The sequence below is a fragment of the Platalea leucorodia genome (genome assembly GCF_965183815.1).
Source record: "Platalea leucorodia genome assembly, chromosome: 4".
Lineage (NCBI taxonomy): Eukaryota > Metazoa > Chordata > Aves > Pelecaniformes > Threskiornithidae > Platalea > Platalea leucorodia.
In genome coordinates, this window is record NC_138826.1 from 36,800,953 (window position 1) to 36,822,721 (window position 21,769).

At 36.2% G+C, this 21,769-nt stretch overlaps 1 protein-coding gene across 4 annotated transcripts in view; it reads right to left on the minus strand.

Moving 5' to 3' along the window:
• Positions 1 to 3,587: 3,587 nt before the first annotated feature.
• Positions 3,588 to 21,769, minus strand: part of HERC4 (HECT and RLD domain containing E3 ubiquitin protein ligase 4) — a 37,295-nt gene continuing 19,113 nt past the window's right edge. For 3 of the 4 annotated variants that reach the window (XM_082309876.1, XM_082309874.1, XM_082309875.1), the window contains exons 12-26: positions 21,361 to 21,420; positions 20,722 to 20,833; positions 20,188 to 20,377; positions 18,899 to 19,071; positions 16,880 to 16,996; positions 14,233 to 14,256; positions 13,655 to 13,753; positions 11,600 to 11,767; positions 11,333 to 11,476; positions 10,274 to 10,440; positions 9,386 to 9,452; positions 9,059 to 9,141; positions 6,552 to 6,735; positions 5,869 to 5,971; positions 3,588 to 4,917 (exon numbers count right to left, since the gene is read on the minus strand). In XM_082309876.1, the coding sequence (XP_082166002.1) occupies positions 4,709 to 4,917; positions 5,869 to 5,971; positions 6,552 to 6,735; positions 9,059 to 9,141; positions 9,386 to 9,452; positions 10,274 to 10,440; positions 11,333 to 11,476; positions 11,600 to 11,767; positions 13,655 to 13,753; positions 14,233 to 14,256; positions 16,880 to 16,996; positions 18,899 to 19,071; positions 20,188 to 20,377; positions 20,722 to 20,833; positions 21,361 to 21,420 (1,900 nt within the window). In that variant the 3' untranslated portion in view covers positions 3,588 to 4,708. The remainder of the gene's footprint in view (positions 4,918 to 5,868; positions 5,972 to 6,551; positions 6,736 to 9,058; positions 9,142 to 9,385; positions 9,453 to 10,273; positions 10,441 to 11,332; positions 11,477 to 11,599; positions 11,768 to 13,654; positions 13,754 to 14,232; positions 14,257 to 16,879; positions 16,997 to 18,898; positions 19,072 to 20,187; positions 20,378 to 20,721; positions 20,834 to 21,360; positions 21,421 to 21,769) is intronic. The other variant, XM_082309877.1, reaches the window with a different exon arrangement.

Below are 21,769 nucleotides of genomic sequence, written 5' to 3' on the forward strand. Positions count from 1 at the left end.
GCCTGTAGACATTCACAGCCCCCCAGGCACTGCACAGTGTAGGATTCATGTGCTCCGGGCACGACCCGTTGGTAAGACGAGCCTGGAGCCTCGGTGAGATAGAGATCCCCACTAGCACCACACACACTAACTGTGCTCAACGCAAGGTCTCTGTAGTTTGTATGTGGAACAATATTCATAGACCTCACTTTCCTTTCTAATAATCTGAGTCTGAGAAAAAAAAAAAAAAAAAAAAAAACCGCTGACTGCTACCGTAGCCCACACAAGTTCTTTGATTGCACTCCTGGCATCAGCAACAGATGATTTTTGTTATTTTGTTAAAGATCGATACAGTATGTTCAAACCCAAGGGATATGCAGGAACTCACACTGTTCAGTCTACCGCTAATAACAGGGCAGTCGGTCTGTACATACGATACTTTTACACAGTTCTGGTACACCTATGGTATCGCCACAGTTGGTTTTAGGCGCATTTTTTTTTTTTCTCCTGCTTGTCTTGTGGTCAGAAGATAAAAGACATCTTTTTCATTCAACAGATCTGCATCAGTGCAGAAATGGGGAGTTTTGCAGTGAGAGTTTTAGCATACTCCACTTGCAGAAAGGAATTCAGTGTAACAGGTAGCACAGAGTTAAATAATGTGTATAGGCATGAACAGGCTCCTTCAAGAAAAAAAAAACGAGGACTCAGTCAAATGGTCAGGGAAATCAAGTGTATAGCAACTATGGCCAGTGGTGGTATTTTACTGATCAAGTGTGTACGTGTTCCAGAGAAACAGTCAAGGGGATTTCTTGGGGCTCTAAGGTGTAGTATTAAATCTGGCTATGGCAAGTGACAGTAACTATTTCAAGTTACTGCTCCAAACCTGATCAACAAAACCCTGAACAGCACCTTGAAAGACAAAAATAGTATCTTGATGATTAGTTCTCCCAAACCCCACATTGACCTACCAATTAAGAAATACCCACTTGGTAAGCAATGGCAACTGTCACTTATCGGAAGAAACAAATATTTTGTTCTTCCTCTCCCCCCCTTCTCGAACAACTAAGACAGTTGTACATAGTGCACCCAAGTACATAGTTCTGGTTGCACACTGGAGAAAGTCAACATGGCCGTTTTTATGGTGCTCGCTATATACCAGTCTATCATGCTGAAAACTATATTATTAAAAGAAGCTTTTATTCTGTATTTATCTTAACTGCAGAACATCTTGTGCCTTTAAATAAAGAGCTCTCTTTTATGGTGGTTTATATTTGATTACATTAAACTTCATTTATTCCTGATAAATCAAGGTTATTGCAGCAGAGAGCAGTGCAATGAATTAAAATCCTTTTTAAAGTAGCACATAAACCTTCTTGAAGGGAATACCGCAACTTGATGCTCTACATTAATAACAGCCTTAGTAGTAGTAACTCCCATAAAGTGCCAAAGGAGACAAGTCATTATGCTTAAGCAGGGCTCACTGCTTTAATAGCTCTACACTGGCGCAGGGCAACAGCGTTCTTCGATTTTCCCTGGAAAATGAGGGACAAACTTCTGCTACATGTATAGTTGAAACACCCTGTGTAGTTCTGTCATGCAAATTCAATCTTCAGCCCTGTACTAACGTGACAGGTGCAATAAATCCAGTACATGACTGCACTGCTATGGCAAGTCCTCCTTTAGTAACCATGATGGAGATGGATACAAGTTTGACGTGCAACGAGCATTCTCCAGTGATAATTCTGAATCTTTATCAAAATGCTAATCTAATTATCAAATAAAAATACTTTCTTTAAAGATTTTTAGTTACTGTAAAATGCTCCCACTGCAGCCCAAACCACTACTATCCCCCAGTTGCTTGCATTATCCTTTTTAAAAAGTGATATGCAAGCTTTCCTGACTAATTGGAGATTTGACAAGGAGGAAGGCCCTAGGCATTCTTCATTAACACCATGGCTATTTTAGCTAAGCATAGAATGGAAGGGTTCTTCTCCCCCCCCCTTTCTCACATGACGCACAGCATCAAATACTGTACGCAAAATGACACTCGATCCAAGAAAGAGAAAGCGCTTCCCGCTGCCCACCTTTTTCCAGGCAGAGGAAACACTTAAGCATACAACTTTTGTAGAGATCCTTCACAGGGCTGTTACAACTGTTAACAGAACTGACGGCAACAAAAGCATTGCAGAAAGTATTAAACTACTTAACAGAAGCAACAGAATGACTATTAATTGTTCTAGTACTACATAAAAGTCTTTTACCTTCTTACGCAGATAATGTCTGTTTTGCAATAGGGTACCTGTCTCACTGCACAGCCTGAGCTAACACCTGTAAGATAATCAGGAGCGTTTAGCAAATACGATCATGCTCTGTAGGACCCAGCTCCACTTCTTGCAGAGGTGGATAAAACCAAGGCCAAAACTGCAAAAAGTAGTCTCGGGTGAACGCTGGGCTGAGGGAAATGACTCTAGCCCTGCTCTGCCAGTCTTGACATTTAACCAACCATTCAACACCCCCCAACCCTCCCAACGCTTACTGATGTCCACTAATGTTCCAAGAGAGTAAAAAACATGTCTTGCTGATGCTGGAGAAACTTCTGCAGCAACATGAAGTAACTGCCACAGCAGTTTTAGTCACACTTCAAAGACAAAGGACCTAAGTTCTCTAGCACACCCTAAATCAGGCACCAAAAATTGGCAAGTGTTCAGTAACTACGGCTTGGATTCTGTCTCAGACCCCCTCATCTACAGAATAAGGTTGTTACTCAACTTTCCAATTAGTATTGATATTAATGAAAAATCCAATACAGCAAAAATTGGAGAAAGTCCCATAAGGAAATTAAATACATATACATAGTGCTGGGTTTAGATGATACACACTAAATTAGACTTGGACCTGCACAACTGAATATAAAAAACCCCTATTATTCAGTGAACACCATCAACTGCATATACTGAATGAAACAAGAGTCCCATAGAAAAAAAAAACTAGCACTTGATCATGTAGTAATACACAACGGAAAAAGGAAGAAGACAGGTTTACATTAGCCACTTCCTAATTTTTGAAAATTTGCCTTTGCAAATTCGTGTTTAATAATTTACAAAAACAGTGTTTTAATATTACCTGGTAAAATGAAGGGATAATTTTTTTTGGTTTTCTTTTCTCCTTTTCTTTCTTCCATGTATATTAAGACTAAGGTGCTTTAGTATTTGTTGGTTTCCTGTTTTTCACAAGAGGGAGAATTTCCCAGCCAGGTAGGTAACAAATGTTGGAAAAGATGGAATATGGGCTTCATACAAAGAAATTACTGGAGGTTACACTGCATGAGAAAGCTGTAAAAACCCAGTGTTAAGGAAAAAAGAAAGATTTTAACTGTACTGACTGCTTTGTATTATAACCACATCTACTGCCAGCACAGAAACTGCATGTTATACAATTTATTACAATGAATGAATTCCCCTGCTTTTCAAGCGAGATCTTGGTATCCTAGCTGTACTCTGGATTTAATGCATGCAAAAGTTGCCCTCCAGTTGAAGAAATATGCATGATGCAAGCATCCATACACATAAACCAACAAAGGTTTTCATTCAAGTCTTTTATTATAGCTTGAATTTTTTCACTGCATTTAAAAATCTAAAAAAAATAAATATTTGTTTCACAGCTGCAAGTCACATATGCATTAACACCACAAAATCTGGAATTTAACCAGAGAAGGAAAGTCAAATCCAAAAGTGTCCAGCTAAGCACAATCGTCTCAGGGCAATTATACTAAAAATAAAATCTTAAGAAAAGGGGAGAGGGGTGTTAAAGAGTTATTTCAAATGCATTCATCTGGAAAAAAGTGAAAATTCTATTAGAAACCATAAACTACGCTTTCAGCATTTAAAAATAAACGTTTAACCTCTTGACAGCAACAATTGTCCGGTGCATCTTATAAGCTGTATTTTTGACACATGGCTGCAGAGGTTTCAAATGATAAATCAACCTCTTTTATAATTGTGTCCACTTAATTACATAATTAGTCCTTAAAAATAAAACAGTGTATTAAGTCAGCTTGTCCATCCACATATTAAAAATGCCATTGTATGCAGCGGCACTAAGTGACTGCTTCATGGATTGTACATCATGAAGATGAATGTCTCTTAAACACTCACTTTCATTATTAAGGTTCTTAAAACAAACCAGAAAAATATATCTTCAGAAATCAGAGTAGTCACTTTTTTGTTAAAAGCCATAAAATAAGCTCATATTCAATTACAAGCAATAGAAACCATACTGCTATCGGAACATAATTATTTTATCACAAAAATTTATTATTTACAAAATGAAAAGTTACCAAGTGAATTTATCAGGGAAAAAGTTAAATGTTCTTACTAAGTGATCTGAAAAACTTAAGCAAGTCTCTCATGCACTCACACGCCAAATTGTTTGCATAAGGTGAAATGTTAATTCATGTTAGTGACACTTGACTCCCATTCACAATACTCTCGTTTTTATTGTAAGATGGCAAAATCCACATGGTTCTGTACAAGAAGCTATGTATTAAGACAGTTCCTCATTTTTGTAAATGTTTTTTGGCTCCCAGGAATATCTGTACCACTGAACGTTTTTGTGAATAATCAGTTATATTATCAACGCCATCATTTAATCCACTGAATTTACCACCACAAGAAAGACACAAAAAGTTAGTTTAATGATCCCACGTTACACAGAACTCTCATTTCTGAAGTTATACTAAACTGAAACCTTCGTAGTGATCTATAGCCTGGATCAACTTAGATTTTAGGGTTTCTTTATCTGTGTATTTTGGAAGATCAAGAAGATTAAAGCAAGTGTGAGCTACCGGAAGATAACCTTCTCCACCTCCTGTTGGTTGGATGACTAGTTTAAGACACTTCATTCCAAGAATTGGAATACGATCACTGCCTGTCAGAAACACTGCCAAGAAAAAACAGACAAACAAAGTCTTGAAAGCAGTTTAAGACTAACATTGTGTATGTCATATATGCAGTTCTAATAGTTATTCGTATTTTTTAATTATTCCAGCAGTGGTTAGCTTTTCATACTGAAGTTGTTCTGACAAGTTTGAAAAACAGGGAATAATGACTTAACTCCATCTCCAGCTTACACATATGAACTCTTAACTGTAACAAAACAGGTGATATATAAAGCAAAACCTTTCGTATTAGCATATGAAACCAAACAGTCCTACAAAAAAAAAAAAGTAGGAAAAAGAGTAGGAAGTTCTCAATGCATCAGAATTTGTTATTTAAAATCCACTGGCTATACCTTTACTGAGCATTTGCAAGCATCTTGTAAATACACAGAATTAGTTTGCTCAGTAAGAAATTTATCTGAATTGGAAACTAATCTGTGATCTATTCTCAACAAAAGCTTGTTCACAGGAAGCTTCTGTAATTTTGTTTCTTCCCTGTACATTTCCACTCATATCAGCCCCTCGAGGTATTTACAATCAGTTATAAGTCAAAAATTCCATTTATGTGCAATGAAAAAACTGGAGGATGTGAACCTTATGTCAAAAACAGAAAAAAAATTCCTAGTCATCAGATAAATGACACTAGCAGTTTAGGTTGCTGGGGTTTTTTGGGTTTGGGTTTTCTCCCCCCCACCCCCCCCTTGTTTTTTTAATGCTGCTCTGGTCTAGTGTGATCTTGTAACTGCCCACCACCCAGAATCATTCAGGGCAACCCCACAAAATCAGAGACAAGCTCATAATCACTTTCTTCTACTATGATTTTTTTCCTTCCAAATAAAGTTATATCACATCATTATAGACAAATACTTAGTCTGCCCTCTTATAGCAAGAGCCTGAAATCACAGTGATCCTGTTCAGTTAGCAACTTCTGCAAAGTAGTTTCAAATACTTACACAAAAACTGTTTTTTCTTCTCCAAAGACAACTCATGAAAAACCTCCCAGAATATTTTAATTGTAGGATGGTCTGCCCAGTATTCTCCTTTGTATTCTGTATTCTAAAATGAACAGGAGATGAGGTTATTGTTTGGACGTAGAACTAACAGGATAATCTGACATTAAAGTAGAATGAATGCGGTTTGTGTAAAGGGATACTGCAAATGACATTACTGTTTTCTTCGGTCAATTTTCTTCAGCTGTTCTGTCTGACTTCAACTACATGGATAATTGCATGTACTCCAAAGCATTTTCAATCCCAATAAAGTAGTGACAAAGTCTCACAGTGAGTTTTGGCAATCAAGAATATTTACTTTTATTAACCGTGTGCATTTTGTTCGCTTCCCCCCTTCTAACATAATACATTGTATAAAGCTGCCTTTTGGCTCTGTGGATTTTTCTTCCTCTCCTTCTAAGTCTGATTTCCTTCAGAAATTAGATGGAAAAACTTTAAGCAGGAAGGTAAATAATATTTTAGTGTCTTCATTCACTGATATTTAAAAAAAAAATATCATGCAGTCAATCCAATCAAGGCTGGAAGTCACATTAGTTAAAACAGAGCTCAAAAGGATACTTCAAGATTTTGCTTTTGCATCTTGAAATTAAAAATGTATGAAACAAATAGCTAACTATGGTTCTTACCTTCTCCAGTTCTTTCCAATCATAATTTGTGTTCCCAATCACCATTGCCTGCAACTCGCTGGGCTGGAAGAGCTGAAGAACTTTACCTCCACATACTTTGTGGAAGCCTGCATGGAATGCACTGAATAAGGAAGCCACAGATTTATTGAAGATGTAATCCACATATGCATCTACAAAATCTTGCCTGTACAAAGAAGAAAAAAAGAATTATGTTGAGAGGGGAAAAAAACCAAAAGCACGTCACCCTTCTAGGAATAAAACAGTACCCATTTCTGTATAGAACACAGCATTGAAAGTTAAGCAAAAAGGATCCTAAGATATTATATTGTCTGCTTCACGTTACAACCACAGTGAAGATAACCTCAATGATTTCCCCTCCACACCCCTCAAGACAGAGTCTGTAATGTACAGAGGAAAAACAGTAAGGTTTAGTGTGATTTATTTCAGGTGCTATAAACATTTCTCTTATTTGTATGCATTGCAGTGAATTGGACTGAATGGCAATAAGCTTAAAGGCCTGAGTTACATGCAGTGTCCTCAAACCAACTAGTCGTACTTGCTGGTGAATTTTTTAATTAAAAAGATTATCATATCTGCACTGAAAACGCAGATCAACTTCAAATGGACATTTGAGTCCTATACAGTAGAAAGATCAGCACAAAGGAGCTAGGATACTGAAAAACAGACTGCCTGTTATCTGTGCTTTGGTACAAGGAGTTCTCATATCTTGTTGGAAGCATCTTCCACAGCATTTCAGGGGAGAACTAAAATTCCTTGATGTGAGGCAGTATTTATGATTATGACTTTTTTTTAGTTTCCATTTTCATCAAGCCTAGTTAACACTGCTCGTTTCTACGCCGAGAGTGACTTCAGTTGTAGATTACAATTATCCTATCAACGTACATTCTCTGTGGAAACCCAAGGTATTTGAACAACACCCACAGTATCTGAATAACATCACCAATAATTTAAAGAATCAACTAAACACATTTTGACGACACATTTATTAAAGTTGTTGAACTGAAAATACTGGAGATGAGCAAAGTGGTGAATCATGCTCCTCCTCTTCCAGCGCTCTATGAGATATCCATTTTATGCACGCTATGTAATTAACGGAAAGGCAGGTAACTTGTGTAATACTAACAGTAGAAGGAAAGGCTGCTCCAGAGAAAATTCATAGTAATAAGCTAATTAGCATTATTATACTCTATGTTAATATTTTTAAAACTGAATTAAAGCATCATAGAATACTTGGATCTTGAGAAACAGGAATTCTTCATTGCTGCAAGACAACACGTGACAACAGTGCAGCATACATTCCATGGACACCTTGAAAACTTTTCTCGTAATTCAACTGCAATTTTACTGTCATACTGTCACAGAACACCAAACCACCACCACAGAACTTCAAAGTTACCATGTTTAAGATAAGGTATCACAAATCCTCAGCTATGAGCCAAGGATTTAAAAAAAAAAAAAAAAGTGTGACAGGTATAGGTGGTGATTGCAGTTCTTAATGGTAGGATAAAAATCACTCCATTGTAGGAGGTACTGTCACTGCACATGGCCATGTGCAGGTTTATGATACCCTCAGAATCTTCTATCATCACTCTTTCCTCTACAACAGACCTAGGTAGTTACAGAAAATGTTGCCCAAAACATTTGCCCTCTAGGAACATGCCTAGAGGTACATTTTCTCCCTCATTCCTACCATGCACAGCCTAGGTGCATTCTGGTCTCGTAGAGTGTGTTCTTTCCATTCAATACCCCCTTTACTCTAGGAGAAGTAAAAGCACAGAGAATTCACGAAGATTAAAGAACAGACAGGAATACATGAGAGGGATGGACAGAAAGAGAGAGGAAAATGGTAGTATTCTGCAAAAAGGGACAAAAGCACCACCAGATATATTCTGCCTATCCTCCAGGAGCAGAAAGGTAACAAAGGGTGGAAGAGGCTGCTTTTATAAATAGAAGTAACAGAATCCTTGACCAAGGAAAAAAACCCCACCCCTCACACACTCTTCTGACAATAACACTACCTAACATGAGATTAATTTTTCCACTCCACATAGGGAAGACTTCTCTGAAATAATATTTCATATATGAACAGTTGCCACATAATGGCATCTAGGTTGAAGTCTTCATCATTACTCACTGAATTCCAATTATATATAACTTCCTGCAGAACCACAACCATTTTTAATCTTATAAAATGAATATTGTGTAGTCAAAAAGGGCCCTAAAGAGCTTCAAAATACCTTTAAGTTCAAAGTGAAAAAGAAGTATTACACATTCTGAGTAAAATTAGATAGCCTCTCCACAGCTAGCAAATTCTTAAATACAGTAGCTATTTTAACAATGCACATGAGAACAGCTTGGAAAAACAAGCAAAGTAGTTTTGCCTCCAACATTATTGTAACAGCTTGGCAAAGGGTATTTATAGCAGCCCAGTGACATTCCCAAGGCAGACAGCAACAGTGAACTACCCTGTAACCCATAAAACTCACCTATTTTGTTTGACTACAGGAATGTCAGCACCATTAGGAACAAGCTCTTTAATTTCTGTTGTACCAAAATTTTCCACAGTGATCTATTTAAAACAAACAAAAATAGTATAAATCTTATTTACTGTGTAGAGTACTTCTTCCCACCACTTAGCTAACAGCAACATGAACAGCAGACACAGATGCTAAAATTCATGGGAATCAGCAGCTGATGCTTTTGCTCAAACACTCCATCAGAGGCAGTTATAATAGACTGGTATTAGCTTGATAAGAAATACTACATAAACACTTACAGTATATACACTTAGATAAACACTGTATAAAACTCACAGTAAAATTAAGACAAAATGCTTCTTCTATGTCATCCTCTGGATAGTCCAGTAACTGTTGCATTCCCCTGCAAAATAAGTTGCAAAGTACTTGTACCAGTGGAAAGCAAGATGAACTTATTATCCTGAAGTATTCTTTATGCTCTGATAATTCCAGTTTAAAAAAAAAAAAATCTTTCTACTGTTATTTCATTTATTAGTGCATTGGCTTGCACCTTTTGCAGTGCTGGAAAATCTCAAGCAATCATTTTGCTATTACTTGTAGCGTTATTTCCTTTTGAATATCTCCAGAGGTGAAGAGAGAAGATTCATATCCTAGTCTTCAGCTAAGGGATTCCCATACCAGAGGTGGTAAGTACTTAATAACTGTTGATGGCCTCTTCGATTAACTTGTTTGATTTCTCCTTGAATCTATGAAAACTTTAGCCTTCACAACACTGAGGCAATCAAACATCCACTTCCGCTTGTTTGAACGTCCTATGTGTTCAAATCCCTACTCAAGGGCAGATACTTAGCACGTACTTGTTCCTGAAATAAGCAAAAATGTTTCCTTGATGGACTAAATCAGCTGTTCAGAATTAAAACTAGGCTCACACTTAGGGTTATAAAATTAATGGCTAAAACTCGAAGGTTTTGAATTTCAAATATTATTTTCCCCTAAATTTCTTGCAGGATAATAAAACGGAAGACACAAATACTAAACCTAAGCATTTAGAAGCAGGTGTTTTACAACAGCATGTATCCTTTCTCAAATGACATGATGGCTGCAAGTTACTCTGAGCTGTTTATCCTGTTAGTGTGAAAATAACACATTTTCTTTATGTTCTTAAAGGAAAACATTGAATTAAAAATTAATTCCTAGTAACACTCATTTTTCTGTCTTGCTTACCTGCCAACATCTGGCATCAACTCTTTTAAGTCATCCAGGGATGGTTTCTTATTCAATAGTTTTTTGTACAAAGCCAAAGGGAAATGAAGGTCTACAATAGTAAAATTATATATTGCTAGCCCACAGACAACACCAATCAAATGAAACAAGTCGCTGTCTTCAAAGGTCTAAGAACAGAAAACAGACACAATGGTTTCAAATAGTTATTTTAATCTTGCAGAGTCCAGAAAAAAGCATACAGTACAGTATAATCTGAGTTTCATTAATATTTTCTTTGAACGTGTATATATCCATAAGTACTGAGAAAACAGGATAAAGTTTTAATCAGCTGAGAGAAACACTGAAATCCAAGGAAAAAAAACTCTTCTACTTAAAAAAAAAAAAAAGCTGAGATACAACATATTTTGTGTTACAAGTGATGCATAGTGCTGAAAGCACTGGAATAAGATTCTGGTTTTGCTAGTGACTTACTATTGAGTGCTTAAATGTATGTCAATTTTTTTAAAAAATGTTTTTGGGAGGAGGAGCGAGGAGCTCACTATTGACTCCCTTGGAGTTAATAGCCAAGGCTTAAAACACCACTGTGGAAATGTTAACTTTCAGGTATTTGTGATATAGCCCCCCTAGTCACTGTTTTTCTCTGAAAGAGGGCTAAAAAGTCAGTGACCAAAACTTTTGAGAAAGTATGACCAGATGACTAGCTACAAACAGACCCATAAACATGACTGAACACAGAAAGACCTGTTCAACATGACACCTCAAGAATTTTTCCCTGCCACCTTGATTTACTGATTCTGCTCTTGGAATCAGTTTACTCTGGCTGCCACTTCTTCCTACTAAGCTTGTCTGGGTTGGAGACAACTGGTAAGGAGTAAGTGAGGAATGGGGAAAAACAGAAGGGGAAAGTTTTGATCTAACAATGACAAAAATGAACATTTTTTGAGAATACTTATTTCAGCTTTTCTTGAAATAAAACTACTACAAACTACTATGTTCATATATTAGTAATATAAATATTTTAAGTTAAAAGAAAACTAATTACTATAGATTGCACCCTACCTTGTCAGAGAACCAGATCAGCCTGGACTCTTCATAATACCTGAACATTCCATATTTGGGATCTAGCAACTCCCTCATGATGAGCAAAAAAAATTCTTTGCGAACACCTCCAGCATCAACAGCTTCTTCCCCTACAAAAATAACCTGAAACACACAATTCAGTTAGCACTGAATTAAAACGGATTGTGAAACAAGATTTGTCCAAAAATACTCCCAATTACTTGCATGTCAGAGAAAGACACTTTGAGCAGTATGTACTGATAATACCTTGAGTGGCTTCTTGTAGTCTACATTCTTTGTTTTTCTTAGGACTTCGACAGCATCTCCTACAATATTGTCTCTCCGTACCATTAGTATCAGGCATGGGTTGACAGATTCAAATACTGGCAGAAAGAGAGAAGACAAATTCTGCCTGTGAGCCTGATCAACAGCCATCTGGAAAAAAAAAAAAAAAAAAAAAAAAAAACACAAAGTGGAAGTGTCAGTAGGTAACATAAGATTCCTGCCAAGATTAAATGTCCATCAGTCTTGTCTTAAAAAGTGCAGAAGACATGAATGGGAATAGCCGTTATGAGAGCTACCGAATTTCCCCAAATTTGCTTCATATTCCTTTTATCTTGGGAAATGTTTAATCTCGGGAAATATTTTTCCTTTACCCATTAGCTTCATCAATGCTAATGTTGAGGGAAGTGTTAGGATACAGTTTTTGACATTCCAGTCAAAATACTTCGGATAACAGAAAGAAGCAAAAAAATACTGCACTTCATCTAATGAAGAGTAAGCTGTTTAATATAAATCTGGCATGAAAACATCCATTAAAAACTAATTCACAGAATGAAAAGTGATTTGTTCATTTATTTAATTTGTATTATAATTTTTGTATTACAACTATTAAAAAACAAAATACTGTTGCAAATGTTCTGAATGGCATAGAACTCTTGAAAGTTCGTGATTTTTAATACTATTTAATATCATTAATAGAAAGATTCAATGTGAACATTTCCCTGAATTCATCAAATGTTGGTACTGACTCTGTATATACATTTTTAAAGGCATAAGAAACTATTTTTATTATGAACTACAAAAGCAAGCTAGTATTTTTCTTCATGAGCCCATTACTTGAGCATGACTTCTCTCTTCCGTTTCATTTGAGACTCAAAACAGTAACTTTTATTACGTTAAACATTATAAACATGGGGGAGGGCTGGTGCTCTTACTGCTGTTACTTTTGCTGTAGTGTCTCTTCATTCTTCCTTTCCTTTTTTAAGGATATGACTTATTATACCCTTACAGCAACTGAACAGGTATGGATTATATTTGTTAAAAAAAATTTCCAAACATCGAACAAAAGTATAGCTCACCACATCATACTGGTTTCAGTTCTACCTAGACAATCATGAAAACACATAAGATCCTCTCAGTTACTCTATGGCTGTCTAGCGTATCTATCTCTAGACAAGATATGGGTTAAGATATAGAATTGTTTGTATCAAGTACCTAATTTCTAGGAAAGTTTCTAGTTAAAAACATAAGTGAACAAATTAGGAGTAACATATAATTGCATTTAACAGGAAAAGAGCCAAAAACTTCAGCAAACTGCAAGATCAGGAAACCTACTCCCACTGTCCCAAGTAGGTGCTAGATTTTCAAGATAAGCTTCTTTTCTACTGCCTTGCAGACTGATCAGACTTCAGAGTTTACCAGTGTTTTGAGGGTGGCATGACAGATGAAATGAGAAATTAGGTGTGTGCTAGATATTCATGTGGTGCCAACATGTTGTCTCTCTGATACCACCAATCTTAAGAAAAGCACTAGCACCTAGTCCCATCAAGGTAAGAAATTAAAAGTAACTGTAACTGGCTGCTGCCTCTAACAAGATAAACTGACTTCCAACTCTAGGCTCTACACATATACCATTTAAAGTCTGCTCATATGGGAGGTGGGGTTGTTTTTTGGTTGGGTGGTGGTGGTTGGTTTTTTTTTGTTTGGTTGGGTTTTTTTAATACCTGTATTATGGGTTGTTAACACCTCAAGCCATCTCATGTACGAAAGGAAAAGAAGTTCCTTAGAAATTTATGCAATTATTAAACAATCTAATTTCAATGAGATCCCAAACCCACAAAACCACTGGCTTCTATCATGTATATACCCTGAGATTAAAACTAGACCCCTCATTCTTATGGAGAAGAGATTACAGAGTTTAAAAATAACAAAAAACAAACAAAAAACCCCACAACCAGCAACACCCTAAGACCCCCAACTAAAAAAAAAAAAGAAATAAATAAAAATAAAAAATTCATAACATTAAAAACAGACTCTTACCTGCATCTGTATGACTGCATCTGTTTGTAGGAGAGTTGTCTTTGCCTGGGCATCAAACACAAATGGGTATGTGCAAATTGTAACAGGAATATCTGTTAACTAGAATGAAAAGAACCATGTCATATCTCTGTTTATTTAAAACCCACAATCATGGTTAAAGAAGCCATTGCAATAGTATTCATTTAATACATCTATTTTACTGAAAAGAGAAAGAAGTCTTTACTCATCGTCAATGAAGGGCCAAAGCATCTTAGGAAAATTAAGTAGATTTTCGATTGTTTAGTACTTCAGAAGAAAAAAAAAAACCACAACACACAAACACCACTCTCACTTAGTACATTTTAATTTCAGAACTTTTATTACAGCTAGTATATATCAAAGTAGTCCTTGTTTTCAAATGCTGCTCTGAATTTGCAATACAAAGCATTACATACTTTTGTCCCACAAAAATCTTTTCAGATTACAGCCATACTAACTTTAAGCTTTACTCCCAATAGAACACATCAGACAATCCTTAACATTCATATTTCTGATTTCCTTACATTCTGCAAAAGAAATCAGACTGCAACCAATCTTACCTCAGTTAATCCATGGTTGACATCCTATGACAGCATTTGCACAAAGGTAGCAATAATTAAGATGAAAAAGCAGCATTAGTGTCTGCATTGATTATTCATCTCTGGTGTAGAATTAAAAATATTCATCTACAGCTTCCCCCCCCCCCAAGAGAATGTTTATTGAGAAATAAATATCAACCATAAACATTCTAATTAATCTATCAAACACAACCATGCCCTTCAACACCCTATATATCAGTCTTTAAAAAAGGACCATTAAAGTTTTCTTGGATGCAAAAAATTAAACCTTTTAAATGTTTATTTCCATACAATAATAAATGACATTTGCTTTTACCTACGTATTTTCATTCTCAAATGACTGCAGCATGTCAAATTAAATGCAAAAAACATTTTTAACAAGTAAAAATTTAAAAATACAAAAGAACCCCACCACTTTGTCATAAAGTCTTAAGAATCATTTGGGTCTATGATAAGATATGATATGAGAAAAGCAATTGACTCTTGAAATTTGAGACAGACCAATACATATCGCTGGGACTGTGTGGAGACTTCCACAACAAGCTAGATTAACTGTGCTAAGAAATTATGTTATCCAGCTGGTGCCATGCTACCCTCCTTATCCTGCACTGAAAGCTAAGTTTGTTTCCACCCAGCAGGGGGAATGAAAAAGAATAAAGGTAATGACAAACTAATAAATTTTAAATTTGACTATATATATGAGACTCAGAAGTCAAATATGTAGACATCCATCACTCACAGAAAGTGAGGGCCAGAATATTTTGCTTTCTATCTCTATCCCCAATTCCTACACGAAACATCAGATTTGAGCACCCCATTCATCACAGATTTATGCAATTCTGTACTCCTACTGTATCTGCCATTATTTATTCCTAATTAAAATGGTTTTTCTCAACTCCTTTAAGTTGTATCTCAAGAATACTTCTTCAGATCAATAGTTCATTATTTAGTAGCTCCATTTTTTCCCCCACTCATTTTTCTGTTGTTGAAAGAATAAAAGTTTTTTATTACAAGTTTCTCTCTGAGAATACTCTGAATACTTCTGAGATTCTCTTTTCTTCTTTATTTTCCCCTCCACATTTTAATTAAGGAACTGAGCAAACAGCTTTGCCTCAAGTTATGACAATAAAAATTACACTAGCAAAAGAAATTTTGATTCATTACTACTGGTTTGATAGGCAAGTAGGGCTTCTTATCATTTTAAAAGCAAGAACACAGGAAACTAGTGGACCTGAAGGCAGGAAAAGGCCATCAACCCCATTTACGAAGGAGATCTGACTAAGGCCACGGAATTTCTTTCAGTCCTATAATAAATAACTTATCAAAGTAACTTTTTCTGCTGAACTTGAAACCACACAAATGCATGACAAAATAATGATGATTAAAGAAAAAGTCAGTGTCTGGTATTTTCTCAGTAACATCAAGCTACTGCTCAACCTTCCGATTTAATTAACAAATGGAGCTTAAGACTTTCATTACAAAGCAATTTTCCACCTCTCATTTTCCCATATTCAGTATTTTCTTCTCTGATCATGACATGTGCAATCTGGGTTTGTTTACATCCATTTAAAGCATAGCTGCAAAAGTCATCATCTTTTAAATTCCACCACTTCTGTACCCTTCACTGGCATACCCTTCTCTGTTCCAAATATACAACCTGTCTCTAATTCCAAGGCCCTGCAATACTTATCCCTAGCTTCTACATCTCATTTAGCATACCACCCCTCTTAGCTACCAACACCAGCCTACATCACACGCCGGTTATTTTTTCAGACAAACTTGGCTGAAACAAATGTCTGTCATGACTGCCAGTACTGACTCATTATTTCTTTACGCTCCCCAGTCTCCCTGCTGTTGTTATTTTACATTGCAATTTTAATTCTTTGGTAGATAGCATCACTTGCTTTGTATTCATAAAATACAGCAAAAGTAGGTCTCCCATGCTCAGGACCTTCCAGGTACCGTGGCATAAAAATTAAATTTAGGTGGCTAGAGAAAGCATATTAACTTATTCAATATTCTTTCAAGGTCTAAGTCAAAGAACTGTGTGGCAAAATCCTGTCCAACTCACTAATTCTCTGCAGAGTCATTAATTTACTCCCACTTACCACTCTCCTGTTTACAGATCCAGGAATTAATTAGCTCAGTTCCTGCTGCTATACTCAAAGCAGAAAACTGTGTTAGTAATCTGTCCCTTGTAACTCCCTATTATGCTTCTAGACTTAGTTTTCCAAGACAGTTTCAGCTTTCTCATTGACTGAGCCTATCTTATATAGCAATTCAGGTTATTCTGGATGTTTTCCTATCATGAATTATCACTTTCCTAACTTTTTTGACATGGCAAGTGTCAAGTGACAGCATTCTAAATCACTTTTTAATTGATGGATTAAAATGTTGAACAGTGTCAGTCCTAAGAATGACACCCTACAAGGAGCACAGCTATTTAACAATTCTTCCTTAGCTAATACCTGACATGAGGAGTCTGTTCAGCATCAGTGACCTGTGAAGATATTTTTATGAAAAGAAGTGCCCATATTTAGAGAATCTACAGGCTTCTAAAGGGACAAAACCAAAACGAAATGTGGAGAGGGGGAAACACCACAAGAAAACCAAAACCAACACAACTTACCATTCCAAATACCTGCTGCTGGACCCAGTTGACATAGTCATTTCTGATATCTATCAAATCTTGTATCTCATGAATGTAAAATCTGTCGTACTGTATAACTTGTCCTCTTTCATTTACCTGAAGAAGTGCAATTTATTTTTTTATTAGCACTTTGCGTAACAGTTTTCAAAAGGACATTTTCCATGTTTTCCAAGCATTTGATACATCAGCCACAGACACCCAGCTACTAAAGAAATTCTAGAAAAACAACAGTGCCTACAAGAATGCAAAATACAATGTTAAAGACATGGACACATGGATTATTCAGAATCCCATCAAAGATGCAAAGCAGAATAAGACTAACTGAGCATACAGCATCGCACAATACAGTGCTGCCACTTTGAAACATCATATGATCTCACAGGAACAGTGATGAATACATATTCGTGTATACAATGGAACAAATACTTGTTCCTGTATTTGCTTAAGAACTACGATTCAAGAACTCTATTCTTAATTACAGTATGAATACTATTGCTATTACCCATGACCAGAGGAACAGTTTCTATTCAAAAACATTAAGCTTAGAAAAAGAGGGGGATGTGGAAAAATAACTTTATATAAAGGCTTGTCTCTACAGTATAATTTTAATCCAGAAGCATCCACACTTTCCTAACACACACTTCTTTTTCCAAGGACTGTTAAGCACCATTACCTCCCAAAACAGCAAGATCCCCAATTCTGGCTTTATAACCAGATAATCTAAGCCTATTTTTCTCGAACATCTCCCCGACCTGTCCCAAACCACTAGATACTAAATCCACGAAGTACCCCAGATATGTTGGCCCTTTTTTAACTCTTACTTTAGTCCACACCAGCTAAATATTAAGACTATACCAACATAAATAGCTGGGCAGCAGGATAGGTACAAATTTAACTATTTCTACAGTGTAGCTACATATTAGTCAAAGTTGGGTTTCAAAAAAAAAAATTAGGAACTTAGGAGAGCCACATTACAATTCTACAACTACCCACAAGGCTTTAAGATTTTAGGATCAACTTCAGCTGTTAAGACTTAAAGCTACTGCAAGCCTGAGCAGTGACAGAAATTCTAAAGGCAGCAAAATAATCATTTATTATATACCAACAGCTTTCCAAATGGGAATCTGTAATGGACATCTTGCACTTGTAACACAAGACAGTTACTTAACAGTCTTACTCTTGGCCTTAATTTGATGGTCTCCATAAAGAATAAAGAAAAGCTGAGCCAACCATAGCATACAAATTCCAACTTCCAAAGCAGAAATCTTTTCCATTCTCTCTGACAGCTTGGGGAGGAGGGCTGTTACGTACAGCACATTTAGACACCTGTGCCCATTTTGCTAGATTGTACAAATACAGTACTTGACCAACACCCTTAAGGAGTGCCTAAAATGCTCTTTTATCACATAAACACAAAATGCCATAGGACCAGAATAAACTACAGAGGGGAAAAAAATAGGGGTTGGGAGGGGAAACCCCAGCAGCAATTAGATAATACACTGTGATGTGCACAGTCTGCTTACCCCAAACGATTTAGGCTATTTTTGTTCAAAGTTCATAAATTCATTAGTTTTCATGAATTAAGTTACAACACTAACAAACAGAATAAACAAATCAGAAAATAAATGTTTGTCTTGGCAAAACTGTGCAGATCTTTCTTGTTCAAAATGCAGCTTGCTCTTATCTTCCATTTGTGATCTTATTTGCTATCATTTTAAGCTTAAGAGGCAATTCTTTCCAACATACCCTCACAGATGCAATTGACTGGGGCAGTCTGTGTTCCCAAGAAAATAGGTCATTCCATCACCATGTCAGATTGGAATCCAGAATTCCAATGGTTCATAGGTCCAGACTGAACAACTACAGATACCTCTGTAGATGCAAGCCTAAGTATTTAAAACTCTTTAGTAACTTAACTTCTTTTAACAACTACACAGCACACACATGCTGACAAAAACAAACAGATAAGTAAACTGGTTAAAACTGATGTAAACATACTCTGTGCAATATTTCCAGAACTCTGAAAGCCGTGTGTAGAAAATTGGTAAGTATTCTTCTTTCAGAAGCTGGAATGCCAATCTTGCACAACTTCAAGAGGTGGACTACGACATCCTTGTAGAGTTCCACTATCTTGAGAAACAATGGAGGTTCAAGTACAGACCACCAATTTTCTGTCAACAAATGGTGAACACACAAAGTTAGTACTTGCCACTACAACATTATGTTATGCTATCTTTTTAACTAAAAAACATGTTTTGCTACTTGTCAGTTACCAAAGACTCCCTCCTGCTGAAAAAAAACAAAAAACAAAAAACAAAAAACAAAAAAACACAGCAAGAGTGGTGCAGACTTTTAAACAACAAACTACTCTTTGTATAAACAATGAAACCTCTATTCAAATGCTCTATTGTTACACACCAACTCTTTAAATTGTCTGTTCATCCAGAGTACACAACAGTATCACAAAGTAACTTTAGACATAAAAACAGATGGCTCAAATGCTGAAGCCTTGACTTAAGCAAACAGTCCTGAGAGCAACAGAAAGTGAAGCAACGCAAACAAGGGATATACAGTTCAAAGAAATTATCAGTTTGCTTTTCTTTACAGCAGACAAGCTCTTTACTCTCACCAAAAACTACTGAAAAACACAAGAGATGGGTTACAAAAAATAACTGAGGAAGAAGAAAGCACCCTCTCAAAAAGATACCAATTAAAAAGTAAATATTCTGAAACCTCAGCTCTTTAAGCTGAGTTTCAGGTGACAGGAGTCACAATAAGTAGGTGTAAGGAAGCAGATTTAGAAAAAACAGAGCTTTTCTCAGCTGCATATTTGAAGACCACATCTTAGGATCAGTGAGAAAACCTCTCAGAAGAAACAGAACAGGTGCTGTAGTCAAAAAAGACAATTTAACATCTGCTCTGCAACACTCCTGTAAATTGCTTAGAGCTTGTTAGCTGTCTGACCATGTAATTTTCACTTCAAAGTGTGAAGACACCTATCAGATACACTGAACTACACAGTTTAATTCCTCCCAAATGGAATCAGTCCAAAAATTACAATACCAGATAAATTCATACGGATGGCCAGTTAACTCACCCAGAAGCAAAATAACAGGTGTTTTCTTACGCATCGAGCAATGTTAACCCTTAACCTTCTCAGTGGGGAATTCTATAGAACTGTAAATGCACAGCAGGTGTTGCTGAAACCATGTATTCACTGATGGACTTTCTACACATTTTCACCTGGAGATCCTTAGTTTTAACAGTGAAGAATTCAGTTTCCTTACCAAGAACTTTCAGAGGAGCCTTTTCTAGGTTCAGAATAGCTGTTCCAAAGGGAATAGCTAACGTTGTGAAATTGTTTGCATCACTCATCAGTGGGCATTCTGGTAGAGTGAGATACAGCCTCAAAGCTTCAACATCTGGCAAGGAGCTGGTCAACTTGGGAATAAGGTTCTTTTCCAAACTAGCTGCCACCTACAGTACATCATAAAATTCAGTTTATTTTAATGCAGTTGTGAATTCAAACAAATGCCCATCTAGATAAAAAATAACCTACAAAACAATCATCAAGAGTTTAAATTACACTATTCTACATTTAGGAAAAAAGACATTATATTAAATATTAAAATACAGACACATACAATATGCTGATGTGTTACCTAATTGGCACAACACAACACAGTTTTACGTATTTGCAGTTGATATATTATTGAGTAAAGGAAGTTATTAAAAGGGTCAGAGCAAGCATAACCATAGTACTTCTGGATAGGTGTAACACAGAGAGATAATCCCAAACAAAGAAAATACGCAGCACAAACCTGTTGTGATATATGAGCGTGGTCAGGCTGTATAAGTTTGTGAAATAGTAGTCTAGCAGCATTCATATCAACCCCTGAGAACCTAGTGCTGGTTTTGTAATGATCATCATTGCTGCAGCAAGACAAAAAATACAGAGAAAAAGACTGAATCCTGTATTCTTGGCAACTCAAGAACTTTTTCCACCTTGAATTTTTAGTCCTACTTACTAAGGAATTAAAACATGAGAGATCACAGTATCAGACTTCCATTTCTTATATGACCTTTGAAACAACTGAAAAAAAATCTTCTCTAACTGCAACACAATCGTGTAAAAACACTAGGATCTAAAACAGCCTGTGCAATATATTCCCCTTGAATTATATACAAACTGTGGCTGAGAAGTAATGAGTTTTGCTGGCTTACGTGGTAGCAGCCAGGTGGCACACGCTTCCAAAGAGTGGCAGAAGACATGCTGCATTTGGACCAGCTGACAAACCATATGGCAGTAAAGGAGCTAGAAGTTTAAACTGTGGCTATCAGAGTAACAGTAAGATAAGGAAATGCTGGGAAGGTGTTACAGTTGAAACAAGAGACACTAGGAAGGTAGTCACCATTAATTCTGTTCACAGGAATATTTGCTTAAAAGCCTAACCACTTACCTCAAAGCCAAAAAGCTGCCATTCAGGCACCCAGCTGAAGAGAATGTTCCATCAATTTCACTGAAATTGTTCATATGAAATAAGTTACATTTATTTTGTTTTCTTTTTACAAATTAGCATTTGCAATAAAAAACTATATTTAATCCCTAATAAATTACATCGTACATAGGATGGAACTCTGACTTTAACATGACTAAACAACACTAGATAAAACCTCCGTTCAAGACGCAGTGCTTAAGACAGCTCAAATCAAAGCAAGTTTTGCAATTTGTTTTTAGTTTCTTTGCATCCTCCTTTATTAAAGTAGAAGCAATAATCTTTGAGTTGTTCTCATATTCCTTTACATGTACTGTTATTTTTTAATGTGCAACTAGATACTTAATTTCATCTTGTATAGTCATCTAAACTG